The 16962-nt window shown below is 39.2% G+C and overlaps 1 protein-coding gene and 1 pseudogene across 1 annotated transcript; both read right to left on the reverse strand.

The window, feature by feature from the left end:
• Positions 1 to 1398: 1398 nt before the first annotated feature.
• On the reverse strand, positions 1399 to 4029 carry LOC138311969 (uncharacterized; the record flags this gene model as incomplete). Its single annotated transcript, XM_069253083.1, has 2 exons — positions 2227 to 4029; positions 1399 to 2130 (listed from the first exon to the last, which is right to left on the reverse strand). Coding segments are annotated over exons 1-2 (2535 nt in total), but the record flags the coding sequence as incomplete, so codon positions are not given.
• Positions 4030 to 7102: 3073 nt separating this feature from the next.
• LOC138311967 (uncharacterized) lies at positions 7103 to 16962 on the reverse strand (annotated as a pseudogene).

Here is a 16962-nt window from a genome sequence, read left to right on the forward strand (position 1 = left end):
TATATTAACACCCAGTGCCATGTGTACGCGTTCTATTAACAGTCAGTGTCGTGTATGCGTTTTCTTTTAACAGCCAGTGTCGTGTACACGCGTTCTATTAACAATCAGTGTCGTGTATGCGTTTTCTTTTAACAGCCAGTGTCGTGTATGCGCGTTATATTAACACCAGTGTCGTATATGCGCGTTCTATTAACAGTCAGTGTCGTGTATGCGTTTTCTTTTAACAGCCAGTGTCGTGTATGCGCGTTTATATTAACACCCAGTGTCATGTATGCGCGTTCTATTAACAGTCAGTGTCGTGTATGCGTGTTCTATTAACAGTCAGTGTCGTGTATGTGCGTTCTATTAACAGTCAGTGTCGTGTATGCGCGTTCTATTAATAGTCAGTGTCGTGTATGCGCGTTCAATTAACAGTCAGTGTCGTGTATGCGCGTTCTATTAAAAGTCAGTGTCGTATATGCGCGTTCAATTAACAGCCAGTGTCGTGTATGTGCGTTCTATTAACAGTCAGTGTCGTGTATGCGCGTTCTATTAATAGTCAGTGTCGTGTATGCGCGTTCAATTAACAGTCAGTGTCGTGTATGCGCGTTCTATTAACAGCCAGTGTCGTATATGCGCGTTCAATTAACAGCCAGTGTCGTGTATGCGCGTTCTATTAACAGTCAGGGTCGTGTATGCGCGTTCTATTAACAGCCAGCGTCGTATATGCGCGTTCTATTAACAGTCAGTGTCGTGTATGCGCGTTCTATTAACAGTCAGTGTCGTGTATGCGCGTTCTATTAACAGCCAGTGTCGTATATGCGCGTTCAATTAACAGCCAGTGTCGTGTATGCGCGTACTATTAACAGTCAGTGTCGTGTATGCGGTGCGTTGCGTACACACGTATTAAGTGTGTACACGAGAGACTTCAGCATGTTCGTGCTATGAATCCTACATATTTTGTCTTTAAAATAGTGGAGATATTTGCCATAGTATAGTGATATCTGACTGAAGCCCGCCGCCAGACACCACACAGCACACCACACCTGGTGACATTATACTGATAACGATGGTCTGTCTATGTGACAGAACCCAGTGTCTTCCTTACAGGGGAGAAAAACTTGACTTCTAGTCAAATTTGAGGCGGTGGGAAGGGAGATGTTAGGAAGAAGGATTTTACCCATGTTATTGCATAGTTATAACTAGTTATAATGGTTTTGAGAATCATCAAGTATAGTAATTGAATCTTTTGATTTAATGAAATATTTTGAAAAATTGAAAATGAACGTAGCAAGGCAAATAGTGGACCAACCTCAATGAAAGCCTTGATGTCGAATAGTGGACCAACCACAATGAAAGCCTTAAGGTCGAATAGTGGACCAAAACAATGAAAGCCTCGAGGTCGAATAGTGGACCAACCTCAATGAAAGCCTCGAGGTCGAATAGTGGACCAACCACAATGAAAGCCTCGAGGTCGAATAGTGGACCAACCACAATTAATGCCTCGAGGTCGAAAAGTGGACCAACCACAATTAAAGCCTTGAGGTTGAATAGTGGACCAACCTCAATTAAAGCCTTGAGGTTGAATAGTGGACCAACCACAATTAATGCCTCGAGGTCAAATAGTAGAGCAACCACAATTAAAGCCTTGAGGTTGAATAGTGGACCAACCTCAATTAAAGCCTTGAGGTTGAATAGTGGACCAACCACAATTAATGCCTCGAGGTCGAATAGTAGACCAACCACAATTAAAGCCTTGGGGTCGAATAGTGGACCAACCACAATTAATGCCTCGAGGTAGAATAGTGGACCAACCACAATGAAAGCCTCGAGGTCGAATAGTGGACCAACCACAATCAAAGCCTTGAGGTCGAATAGTGGACCAACCACAATAAAAGCCTCGATGTCAAATAGTGGACCAACCACAATGAAAGCCTCGAGGTCGAATAGTGGACCAACCACAATGAAAGCCTCGAGGTCGAATAGTGGACCAACCACAATTAAAGCCTCGAGGTCGAATAGTGGACCAACCACAATGAAAGCCTCGAGGTCGAATAGTGGACCAACAACAATTAATGCCTCGAGGTCGAATAGTGGACCAACCACAATGAAAGCCTCGAGGTCGAATAGTGTACCAACCACAATGAAAGCCTAGAGGTCGAATAGTGGACAAACCGCAATTAAAGCCTTGAGGTCGAATAGTGGACCAACCACAATTAAAGCCTTGAGGTCAAATAGTGGACCAACCACAATGAAAGCCTTGAGGTCGAATAGTGGACCAACCTCAGTGAAAGCCTCGAGGTCGAATAGTGGACAAACCACAATGAAAGCCTTGAGGTCGAATAGTGGACCAACCACAATTAATGCCTCGAGGTCGAATAGTGGACCAACCACAATTAATGCCTCGAGGTCGAATAGTGGACCAACCTCAATGAAAGCCTCGAGGTCGAATAGTGGACCAACCACAATTAATGCCTCGAGGTCGAATAGTGGACCAACCACAATTAAAGCCTTGAGGTCGAATAGTGGACCAACCACAATTAAAGCCTCGAGGTCGAATAGTGGACCAACCACAATTAAAGCCTTAAGGTCGAATAGTGGACCAACCACAATTAAAGCATTGAGGTCGAATAGTGGACCAACCACAATTAAAGCCTCGAGGTCGAATAGTGGACCAACCACAATTAAAGCCTTAAGGTCGAATAGTGGACCAACCACAATTAAAGCATTGAGGTCGAATAGTGGACCAACCACAATTAAAGCCTCGAGGTCGAATAGTGGACCAACCACAATGAAAGCCTCGAGGTCGAATAGTGGACCAACTATAATGAAAGCCTCGAGGTCGAATAATGGACCAACCTCAATGTAAGCCTCGAGGTCGAATAGTGGACCAACCACAATGAAAGCCTCGAGGTCGAATAGTGGACCAACCACAATTAAAGCCTTGAGGTTGAATAGTGGATCAACCACAATGAAAGCCTCGAGGTCGAATAGTGGACCAACCACAATGAAAGCCTCGAGGTCGAATAGTGGACAAATCACAATGAAAGCCTCGAGGTCGAATAGTGGACCAACCACAATGAAAGCCTCGAGGTCGAATAGTGGACCAACCACAATGAAAGCCTCGAGGTCGAATAGTGGACCAACCACAATTAAAGCCTCGAGGTCGAATAGTGGACAAATCACAATGAAAGCCTCGAGGTCGAATAGTGGACAAATCACAATGAAAGCCTCGAGGTCGAATAGTGGACCAACCACAATCAAAGCTTTGAGGTCGAATAGTGGACCAACCACAATGAAAGCCTCGAGGTCGAATAGTGGACAAATCACAATGAAAGCATCGAGGTCGAATAGTGGACCAACCACAATGAAAGCCTCGAGGTCGAATAGTGGACCAACCACAATTAATGCCACGAGGTCGAATAGTGGACCAACCAGAATGAAAGCCTCGATGTCGAATAGTGGACCAACAACAATTAAAGCATTGAGGTCGAATAGTGGACCAACCACAATTAAAGCCTCGAGGTCGAATAGTGGACCAACCACAATGAAAGCCTCGAGGTCGAATAGTGGACCAACCACAATTAAAGCCTTGAGGTCGAATAGTGGACCAACCACAATTAAAGCCTTGAGGTCGAATAGTGGACCAACCACAATTAAAGCCTCGAGGTCGAATAGTGGACCAACCTCAATTAAAGCCTTGATGTCGAATAGTGGACCAACCACAATGAAAGCCTCGAGGTCGAATAGTGGACCAACCACAATTAAAGCCTTGAGGTCGAATAGTGGACCAACCATAATTAAAGCCTCGAGGTCGAATAGTGGACCAACCTCAATGAAAGCCTCGAGGTCGAATAGTGGACCAACCACAATTAAAGCCTTGAGGTCGAATAGTGGACCAACCACAATGAAAGCCTCGAGGTCGAATAGTGGACCAACCACAATTAAAGCCTTGAGGTCGAATAGTGGACCAACCACAATTAAAGCCTTGAGGTCGAATAGTCGACTAACCACAATGAATGATTCAAAAACAAAGATTGGAACAAGCATGATGAATTTTAAAAGAAAAAAAACTTTTTGTGAGACTTTTTTGCATTTAATATTTTACCAGCAATGCTACGAGAGACTTTTAATGTGTGTTGGATCTATCACCTTATTCACCCTTTATTATCCTTCACCTTAACAAGCCTTGGGCTTATAATCGAGATACATGACCCTTGGTATTATTAGGAAAGGTAAATGATTTTGGCAAATATCAACATAAATGATAAATTCATAAAGCGATCGATTGGTCATTTATTTCTACAATCTGGAACTAGGTTCTATCTACTCTTATCTCCACGGTTGTTGTACTGCCGATTCGTGTTTATTTGAATATAAAATAAAATGCACGATGACCAATGGATGGACAATGCTCTGTACAACATCATCACTTACTCTTGTAGTTACAGACCAAAATACATTGAAGGATGCACAGCGCCTGGTCTGGGCATAAACTTGTTTTCTCTTACTGTGTGCTGCCTCCACAAGAAAGAGCATATTTCTGGAAAATCCTTAATCAATAGATAACCACCATGGCAAGATGCAGTGCAGCAATTCAAATTACATGTAATTTAATCAACTAGAAAACTAATATGTGTCACAATCGGCCTTGCCTTCACTAAGTTGACCCTTACCTGCAGTAAATGAATTCGTGAACCCAACTTTCGTATGTCAATTTTCAGTGAAATCAGTCATTTTTTTTTTATTTTGACCCCTTTATCTAGAGGTCACTGCTACCATTTTTTATCTCCAAATCACTACAAAACTATAACCAATGTAGTCAGTGTCCCATGTATACTAATTTACACTGAAATCTGACGATTTTATCAATTTAGGGACCACTGAAGCCATTTTGGATTTCGAGACCTCTTCAAAACTATGACCTATGATATTCAGTGTCCCCAAAAATCTGTTTACCAACTTTCATTGTAATCAGATGATTTTAAATTTTCAACTCTTTGAGCCATGGTAGTCATCTTGGATATCTTGGAAAATTCAAACCCCTATTGCACATCAAATTGCACCAATTTGTTATTCAAATTTTAAAGATTTTAGCCTTTTTGACCCCTGTGACCTTGAATGAAGGTCAAGGTCATTCATTTGAACAAACTTGGTAGCCCTTTGTCCCAGCATGCTAGAGGCCAAATATCAGTACCCTTGGCCTTTCGGTTATTGAGAAGAAGACGTTCGAATGAAAAGTTTACGCACGGCGGACAGCGGACGGCGCACGACGATGGACGGTGCATGATGACAATAGGTCATCCTGACCCTTCGGGTCAGATGACCTAACAAGAGGCCCAAAGGGCCTTAACGGTCATCTGACTACCTTGGCAATAGTAAAATTAATTTTATATGGTGTCACTTTGTCAGGACCATGTCAGGATCATTTTTCAATTTCTTTCAACAAATTTAATTTCAAACAAGAGGCCTTAACATATAGGAAATTAATTAGATATAGTGTCATGGTAGCCATCTTCGATTTGGGATCAACCAGAGATGTAACAACACATTGTCGGGACCATGTCAGGATCATCTCGTGCAAGTTTCAGCCAAATCGCACCGGTAGAACTTGAGAAGAAGTTCAAAATGTGTTTTCAAGATGGCGGCTGTGGCGGCCATCTTGGATTTCGGATCGACCCGAAATATAACAACACTTTGTCGGGACCATGTCAGGATCATTTCATGCAAGTTTCAGCCAAATCGCACCAGTAGAACTTGCGAAGAAGTTCAAAATGTGTTTTCAAGATGGCGGCTTTGGCGGCCATGTTGGATTTCGGATCGACCCGAAATATAACAACACTTTGTCAGGACCATGTCAGGATCATTTCATGCAAGTTTCAGCCTAATCGCACCGGTAGAACTTGAGAAGAATTTCAAAATGTGTTTTCAAGATGGCGGCGGTGGCGGCCATCTTGGATTTCGGATCGACCCGAAAAATAACAACACTTTGTCGGGACCATGTCAGGATCATTTCATGCAAGTTTCAGCCAAATCGCACCGGTAGAACTTGAGAAGAAGTTCAAAATGTATTTTCTAGATGGCGGCTGTGGCGGCCATCTTGGATTTCGGATCGACCCAAAAAATAACAACACTTTGTCAGGACCCTGTCAGGATCATTTCATGCAAGTTTCAGCCAAATCGCAGTGGTAGAACTTGAGAAGAAGTTCAAAATGTGTTTTCAAGATGGCGGCTGTGGCGGCCATCTTGGATTTCGGATCGACCCGAAAAATAACAACACTTTGTCGGGACCATGTCAGGATCATTTCATGCAAGTTTCAGCCAAATCGCACCGGTAGAACTTGAGAAGAAGTTCAAAATGTATTTTCAAGATGGCGGCTGTGGCGGCCATCTTGGATTTCGGATTGACCCGAAAAATAACAACACTTTGTCGGGACCGTGTCAGGATCATTTCATGCAAGTTTCAGCCAAATCGCACCGGTAGAACTTGAGAAGAAGTTCAAAATGTGTTTTCAAGATGGCGGCTGTGGCGGCCATCTTGGATTTCGGATTGACCCGAAATATAACAACACTTTGTCGGGACCATGTCAGGATCATTTCATGCAAGTTTCAGCCAAATCGCACCAGTAGAACTTGAGAAGAAGTTCAAAATGTGTTTTCAAGATGGCGGCTTTGGCGGCCATCTTGGATTTCGGATCGACCCGAAAAATAACAACACTTTGTCGGGACCATGTCAGGATCATTTCATGCAAGTTTCAGCCAAATCGCACCGGTAGAACTTGAGAAGAAGTTCAAAATGTGTTTTCAAGATGGCGGCTGTGGCGGCCATCTTGGATTTCGGATCGACCCGAAATATAACAACACTTTGTCGGGACCATGTCAGGATCATTTCATGCAAGTTTCAGCCAAATCGCACCAGTAGAACTTGAGAAGAAGTTCAAAATGTGAAAAGTTAACGCACGGCGGACGGCGCACGGCGGACGGCGGACGGCGGACGACGACGGACGAAACATGATGACTATAGGTCATCCTGACCCTTCGGGTCAGATGACCTAAAAACACAAATATCAACTTCTGTTGCTAGGTCAAGCTTCTTCAGTAAACACAATGAAGCAAAGGGAAATATCTCTGAACACAGTTAGTATTTATTGATTCTGAAAGACATCAGTGCTCCATAGCTTCTCCGTTCGTATCTACATCATTGTCACTATCACTGTCTAGTTCATTTACATCCCCGTCCACTTCCTCCTCGTCCTCCTCCTCACCTACAATACAGGGAGATAACCCAATCAGCAATAGGATACTTTAGGTGTTATAAGAAATCACGAAAATGAATCACAGAGAAAGTGCCATTGAGTACGAAAATCCAAAGTTACATTTAGTTTTTTGTATTGAAATGGAGAATTTATCCCACCCCAACACTTCCGGTTCTGTTCAGGATAAAACCATCCATAGAAATTATTCAAAGAGAAACACTTTTTTGCTTCTTCTATTTCCAAATAAGTTGTAAAGATTTGCTCCATTTGTTTTCTGAAAATGCACTTATAGTAAATATTGAACTACTCACCTGGGCCTATCTCCTCCACCAGTTCGTCCACATGTTTTAGAAGTTCTGGATCATCACATTTTATCTTCTCATATACCTGTAAATGACACAATCACACATGTAATCAAAGGTAATTACATATTATCACAGGTAATCTAGAGTAATCACAGGTAATCTAGAGTAATCACAGGCAATCTAGAGTAATCACAGGTAATCTAGAGTAATCACAAGTAATCTAGAGAAATCACTGAAAATGAAAAATAATGATAAAACTCACCTGTTTTGTTTGATGTAAGTAATATCCAGCATTTTCCTTGTAGTCTGGACCCTGTAGGTAATTGGCCCAACCAAACCATCATATACCAGACTTGTGGGACTTCATCATTCTCATCCAACAACCCTTCTAGTACATCTACAGCCGTCTACAAATCATATGGACATTCAATTATATATCTACATCTACAGCCGTCTACAAATCATATGGACATTCAATTATATATCTACATCTACAGCCATCTACAAATCATATGGACATTCAATTATATATCTACATCTACAGCTGTCTACAAATCATATGGACATTCAATTATACATCTACATCTACAGCTGTCTACAAATCATATGGACATTCAATTATACATCTACATCTACAGCTGTCTACAAATCATATGGACATTCAATTATATATCTACATCGACAGCCGTCTACAAATCATATGGACATTCAATTATATATCTACATCGACAGCCGTCTACAAATCATATGGACATTCAATTATACATCTACATCTACAGCTGTCTACAAATCATATGGACATTCAATTATATATCTACATCTACAGCCGTCTACAAATCATATGGACATCTACATCTTCAGCTGTCTACAAATCATATGGACATTCAATTATATATCTACATCTACAGCTGTCTACAAATCATATGGACATTCAATTATATATCTACATCTACAGCTGTCTACAAATCATATGGACATTCAATTATACATCTACATCTACAGCTGTCTACAAATCATATGGACATTCAATTATATATCTACATCTACAGCTGTCTACAAATCATATGGACATTCAATTATATATCTACATCTACAGCCGTCTACAAATCGTATGGACATTCAATTATATATCTACAGCTACAGCCGTCTACAAATCATATGGACATTCAATTATATATCTACATCAACAGCTGTCTACAAATCATATGGACATTCAATTATATATCTACATCTACAGCTGTCTACAAATCATATGGACATTCAATTATATATCTACACTGACAGCCGTCTACAAATCATATGGACATTCAATTATATATCTACATCTACAGCTGTCTACAAATCATATGGACATTCAATTATATATCTACATCTACAGCTGTCTACAAATCATATGGACATTCAATTATACATCTACATCTACAGCTGTCTACAAATCATATGGACATTCAATTATATATCTACATCTACAGCCGTCTACAAATCATATGGACATTCAATTATATATCTACATCTACAGCCATCTACAAATCATATGGACATTCAATTATATATCTACATCTACAGCTGTCTACAAATCATATGGACATTCAATTATACATCTACATCTACAGCTGTCTACAAATCATATGGACATTCAATTCTACATCTACAGCTACAGCCGTCTACAAATCATATGGACATTCAATTATATATCTACATCGACAGCCGTCTACAAATCATATGGACATTCAATTATATATCTACATCTACAGCCATCTACAAATCATATGGACATTCAATTATATATCTACATCTACAGCTGTCTACAAATCATATGGACATTCAATTATATATCTACATCTTCAGCTGTCTACAAATCATATGGACATTCAATTATATATCTACATCTACAGCTGTCTACAAATCGTATGGACATTCAATTATATATCTACATTTACAGCCGTCTACAAATCGTATGGACATTCAATTATATATCTACATCTACAGCTGTCTACAAATCATATGGACATTCAATTATATATCTACATTTACAGCCGTCTACAAATCATATGGACATTCAATTATATATCTACATCTACAGCTGTCTACAAATCATATGGACATTCAATTATATATCTACATCGACAGCCGTCTACAAATCATATGGACATTCAATTATATATCTACATCTACAGCCGTCTACAAATCATATGGACATTCAATTATATATCTACATTTACAGCCGTCTACAAATCATATGGACATTCAATTATATATCTACATCTACAGCTGTCTACAAATCATATGGACATTCAATTATATATCTACATCTTCAGCTGTCTACAAATCATATGGACATTCAATTATATATCTACATCTACAGCTGTCTACAAATCGTATGGACATTCAATTATATATCTACATTTACAGCCGTCTACAAATCGTATGGACATTCAATTATATATCTACATCTACAGCTGTCTACAAATCATATGGACATTCAATTATATATCTACATTTACAGCCGTCTACAAATCATATGGACATTCAATTATATATCTACATCTACAGCTGTCTACAAATCATATGGACATTCAATTATATATCTACATCGACAGCCGTCTACAAATCATATGGACATTCAATTATACATCTACATCTACAGCTGTCTACAAATCATATGGACATTCAATTATACATCTACATCTACAGCTGTCTACAAATCATATGGACATTCAATTATATATCTACAGCTACAGCTGTCTAAAAATCATATGGACATTCAATTATATATCTACATCTACAGCTGTCTACAAATCATATGGACATTCAATTATACATCTACATCTACAGCCGTCTACAAATCATATGGACATTCAATTATATATCTACATCTACAGCTGTCTACAAATCATATGGACATTCAATTATACATCTACATCTACAGCTGTCTACAAATCATATGGACATTCAATTATATATCTACATCTACAGCCGTCTACAAATCATATGGACATTCAATTATATATCTACATCTACAGCCGTCTACAAATCATATGGACATTCAATTATATATCTACATCGACAGCCGTCTACAAATCATATGGACATTCAATTATATATCTACATCGACAGCTGTCTACAAATCATATGGACATTCAATTATATATCTACATTTACAGCCGTCTACAAATCATATGGACATTCAATTATACATCTACATCTACAGCTGTCTACAAATCATATGGACATTCAATTATATATCTACATTTACAGCTGTCTACAAATCATATGGACATTCAATTATATATCTACATTTACAGCCGTCTACAAATCATATGGACATTCAATTATACATCTACATCTACAGCTGTCTACAAATCGTATGGACATTCAATTATATATTTACATCTACAGCTGTCTACAAATCATATGGACATTCAATTATATATCTACATCTATCTTCAGTTCTCTGCAAGTCATATAAACTTTTATTGCATGATCATCTAATTAATCATATGAATTTGAATATTTTAATAATACTCTTTTCCTTATCACAAGGAAGGATAATAAGAGTACACAACATATATAAGACCATTTACAGCAAACTAACTTCAATTAAATTGCATTAATACATGAAAAAGTATAATCAAATATCGGCAATAACTTACCATTTACCTATTGAATAATAATTGAAAGAGAGCACAGATATATAACCAGAATGTATATTTCTTTGTTACATGCTATTGTTATTCCAGTAAACTTACCTCATACTGTTTGACTTCAGTTAAAATTTTGGCCGCAGCTATCCTGGTATCGTAACTTAATGGCGTCAACTGTAAGTAACGATTTTCAAAGAAATTAGAACACATGACTGAAAATTGATTATTCTCATCTATAAAATCACAACACTGATGTAATAAATATTGGAAGATCTCAGGTACACCCGTAATTATCTTTTATATGTTAAAGTTTGTGTATATTCAAAATCATCTCCATCCATCGAATGAAAAATGGTGTTCTAAACAGTAATGCATTTGAAAGTTAAGGCGTTTTATAACAAGAGGCCCAAGGGCCTTAACGGTCATCTGACTATCTTGGCAATAATAATAAAGGAAATTAATTAGATATCGTGTCATGGTAGCCATCTTCGATCTCGGATCAACCACAGACGTAACAACACTTTGTCGGGACCATGTCAGGATCATTTCATGCAGGTTTCATCCAAATCGAATCGATAGAACTTGAGAAAAAGTTCAAAATGTGTTTTCAAGATGGCCGCTGTGGTAGCCATCTTGGATTTCAGATCAACCTGAAAAATAACAACACTTTGTTGGGACCATGTCAGGATCATTTCATGCAAGTTTTAGCCAAAATCGCACCGATAGAACTTGAGAAGAAGTTCAAAATGTGTTTTCAAGATGGCGCCTGTGGCAGCCATCTTGGATTTGGGATCGACCTGAAAAATAACAACACTTTGTCGGGACCATGTCAGGATCATTTCATGCAAGTTTCAGCCAAATCGCACTTGTTGAACTTGAGAAAAATGTGTTTTCAAGATGGCGGCTGTGATGGCGTCTTGGATTTTGGATCGACCCGAAAAATAAGAACACTTTGTCGGGACCCTGTAAGTATCATTTCATGCAAGTTTCAGCCAATTTGCATCAATGGAACTTGAGAAGAAGTTCAAAATGTATTTTCAAGATGGTGGCTATAGCAGCCATCTTGGATTTCGGATCGACCCGAAAAATAACAACACTTTGTATGGACCCTGTCAGTATTATTTCATGCAAGTTTTAGCCAATTTGCACCGGTAGAACTTGAGAAGAGGTTCAAAATGTGTATTCAAGATCGCGGCTATGCCGGCCATCTTGGATTTCGGAACGACCTGAAAAACAACAAAACTTTGTCGGTACCATGTCAGGATCATTTCATGCAAGTTTCAGCCAAATTGCACTTGTAGAACTTGAGAAGAAGTTCAAAATGTGTTTTCAAGATGGCGGCTGTGGCGGCCATCTTGGATTTCGAATCGACCCTAAAAACAAGAGGCCCAGAGGGCCTGTATCGCTCACCTGGTTTGTAATGTCAAGTCATGTTCTGAATACAGGTTCATTGTTTTTTTTCTGAAGGAATTTGAATATTTACCTCTTATTTCCCTATTTGGCCCCGCCCCTCCTGCCCCCCGGGCCAAATTTGGTTACAATCCATGCAGAACTCTAGGACAAGTAGCGATTTATAGGATTTACCTCTATTTCCCCTATTGGGCCCCGCCCCTCCTGCCCCCGGGGGGTCAGAGCCAAAATTTATACAAGTTCTGTTCCCCTTCCCCCGAGGATGTTTGTGGCCAAATTTGGTTACAATCCATGCAGAACTCTAGGACAAGTAGCGATTTATAGGATTTACCTCTATTTTCCCTATTGGGCCCCGCCCCTCCTGCCCCCGGGGGGTCAGAGCCAAAATTTATACAAGTTCTGTTCCCCTTCCCTCAAGGATGTTTCTGGCCAAATTTGGTTACAATCCATGCAGAACTCTATAGGACAAGTAGCGTTTTATAGAATTTACCTTTATTTTCCCTATTGGGCCGCGCCCCTCCTGCCCCCGGCGGGGCAGAGCCAAAATTTATACAAGTTCTGTTCCCCTTCCCCCAAGGATGTTTGTGGCCAAATTTGGTTACAATCCATGCAGAACTCTATGACTAGTAGGGATTTAAAGGATATGTTGACGGACGGACGACGGACGGACGACGGACGCCGCGCCATGACATAAGCTCACCGGCCCTTCGGGCCAGGTGAGCTAAAAACTACACTTTGTCGGGACAATGTCAGGATCATTTCATGCAAGTTTCAGCCAAACCGCACTGGTAGAACTTAAGAAGAAGTTCAAAATATGAAAAGTTAACGCACGGCGGACGACGACAGACGAAACATGACGACTATAGGTCATCCTGACCCTTTGGGTCAGATGATCTAAAAACAAGAGGCCAAAAGGGCCTGTATCACTCACCTGGTTAGTAATGTTCTGAAATCAGGTTCATTGTTGCTTTTCTGAAGGCATTTGAATATTTACCTCTAATTCCACTATTTGGTTCCACTCTTTCTGCTCAAGGGGGTCAAAGCCAAAATTTATACAAATTCTGTTCCCCTTTCCCATGGATGTTTCTAGTCAAATTTGGTTAGAATCCAGGCAGAACTCTATGGCTAGTAGCAATTTAAAGGATTTACCTCTATTTCCCCTATTGGGCCCCGCCCCTCCTGCCCCCAGGGGGGTCAGAGCCAAAAATTATGCAAACTCAGTTTCCCTTCCCCCAAGGATGTTTCTGGCGAAATTTGGTTAGAACCCATGAAGAACTCTATGAATAGTAGCGATTTAAAGGATTTACCTCTATTTCCCCTATTGGGTCCCGCCTCTCCTGCCCTTGGGGAGTCAGAGCCATAATGTATATAAACTCTGTTTCCCTTCCCCAAGGATGTTTCTGGCCAAATTTGGTTAGAATCCATGCTTAACTCTATGACAAGTAGCGATTTAAAGGATTTACCTCTATTTCCCCTACTATGCCCTGCCCCTCCTGGCCCTGGGGGGTCAGAGCCAAAATTTATACAAACTCTGTTCCTCTTCACCCAAGGATGTTTCTGACCAAATTTGGTTTCAATCCATGCAGAACTCTAGTACAAGTAGCAATTTATATGATCTACCTCTATTTCACCTATTGGGCCCCACACCTGCTGCCCCAAGTGGGTCAAAGCCAAAAATTATACAAACTCTGTTCCCCTTCCCCCAAGAAAGTGTCTGGCCAAATTTGGTTAGAATCCATGCGGAACTCCATGACTACTAGCATTTTAAAGGAAATGTGTACGGACAGACAATGGACGACGCGCCAGGACATAAGCTCACTGGCCCTTTGGGCTAGGTGAGCTAATTATTATTATATCATTTATAAAATTAAACATTACAGGAGCTAAATTATGAATATTCCAGAGGAAGTAGCATACAAACCAGCGTATACCTGGGTACAATATGATTACTTCTATATATAGCACTATGTAAAGGATTACCTCAAGAGGGTCGAACTCTTCATCTGGTACTTCTCCTTTATCAGCAGCTTTATACTTAGGTAACCATAGTGACACACTCTTCTTTATCATCTCAGTGGCCATCTACAACAAAAAACATCAATATGATCAGGGCTCCACTGTTACACACTTAAGAGAGTAATACAATTTTGTGAGGATTTTATTTTCACAAAAAACTACTGACTGAACTACCACGCCACAAGGGCAAATACCCCTGTATTATAAAAAAATTTCTGTTTACTTGTTTTGCAATTTGAGCAATGTCACTTGAGACAAGAATTCCATATATGGGTAAGTGGATGTGCTTCCTGACACTTAGGTTATCACATGGAAACAAATTGTCTTCCTTTAAAAGTGACCTTGACCTCTAAACTTGAAACCTGAAATGCTATCACAAGCAACTGTTTTTGGTATGGAAGATCTTTATAAAGTGGGAGCTTAATCAGCCCAGAACTGAAATATTTGATCCAATAGCATATCAAATTGAAAACTTGTCATTCTCTAGAAATATAGAGAAGCTATAAAACTAACCACATCTTTATTCTAAATAAGGATATAATTTTATCCTAAAACTCATATTCTTAAAAAATTAAACAAAAAAACCCCAACCAAAGTTTACCTCTTCATTTTCTTTAGAGAGATGAAAACTGGCCATCATCTGGTAGGCCTCAGCATTCTCTCCGTCTATTTCTACAGCTTTGTTTATATACTGTTCACATTTAATGTCTGCATCCTCCTCCATGCTACAATTGCCAAAGTATATATTAATTTTTATAATTAATTTTTATCAAATAAACATACATTCAAACAACATCTCACAATCAATTAGGTAATGAAAAATCTAGATATTACAAACAACATCTCACAATCAATTAGGTAATGCTACTTTACCCACATCCAACCACTTCTGCATTTTTAAAAAAGAATTCGATAAAAAAACAAAATCCTGGATTCCAGGGGGAGAATATGTAAATCCTGGAATAACCATCACTAACGAAAAACACTAATAAATAAAAAGATGATTTTTGTTCTCTTTCCTCACCAACAGTCTGTCATGTAGAGCTCTGCCAGTGACAAGTAGGCATTACTGATCTCCTCAGAGGAAACACCGTCACTTGGCCCACCCCCACAGGCAGCTGCCAACTGTCAAAACAAAACTATATTGAAGTAAAGGAAATGGCTCCAGGGAACATTACAAATCCAGGGGTTTATAATGCATTATATGGAAAAATAAATTCCATGGTAACATACATCATGTTACTGTGGAATTCATTTATAATGCATGTAGTTTTGATTAGCAATAACCAAATATAGTATAGAGTCTACCAACAATAGATATTGGGTTTTTTAAATTTTTATCTCTCTGCTAGCTGATACGTCTTTCAACCATGAAATACTTACAAGATGTTAGAAAGCTTCACTTTTAATTGATTTGTTATTTTGTCATACATAGTATTAGTGATGAGAAAAAAATCTGACCATGAAAAACATTATTTTATCAAACATTCCTGTTTTTCACAACAAAGTTACATTGTACATACCTCTGATGCCTGCTTAGCCTCACATTCCTTCATCATTAATTCTATTCCCTTCTGGAAGCACTGGACAGCCTGAGCACCTTCAAACAACTGGCCAAGGTACATGTATTTGGAGTGACCTTGGTCAGGACACACCTCTACAGCTCGGCCAAAACACTGTTCACAGAGGAGAAAGAAATGCAGGGTTAGATCACTTATCCAAGGGAAATAACTTTTCCACATGATAAAGGATATTCATCATTTGAAACTCATTGAATATACCTCTATTTTTGAGCAACTGGTATTATAGAAAATTATACAATTTTATTTTATTGATAATGAGTTTAAGGTGGAAAATATAACAGGAAGCATTTTATCATCACATATTGTAAAAGTGGTATCATTCATGGTGTAAAATGTTTGCTTATTTTGCTATGTATGTAAATATATCCACATGTAAACATATAAACATGTGCAAATTTTACAAGTGATTTTTTTTCATTATAGATACACAGCACAAAAATTGGCAGACCATTAACAATTGGAAAGCTGACTATGTGAACAAATCCACACTTAAAATATCTACATCTATAGTTATATAATGTACAGAAATTGTCTGCCCATGGGAATTAAACATCTGTATACAATTATCTTCAGTCCTATACCTGATGTTAAAAATCTACCTGTTTGGCAGCCTCCTGATTTCCGACCTACTAACAGAAGGGGATCCAGTTGTTTCCAGGGCCAGGATGCTATCAGGCTCCATCTCCAAGGCCCTCTGACAGAACTTCTGGGCAAGTTCATATTCAAATCGATCAATACAATCTTCTGCCTGCATAAAGTACAATCACAA

This window comes from Argopecten irradians, unplaced genomic scaffold (genome assembly GCF_041381155.1).
Source record: "Argopecten irradians isolate NY unplaced genomic scaffold, Ai_NY scaffold_0166, whole genome shotgun sequence".
NCBI classification, from domain to species: Eukaryota; Metazoa; Mollusca; class Bivalvia; order Pectinida; family Pectinidae; genus Argopecten; species Argopecten irradians.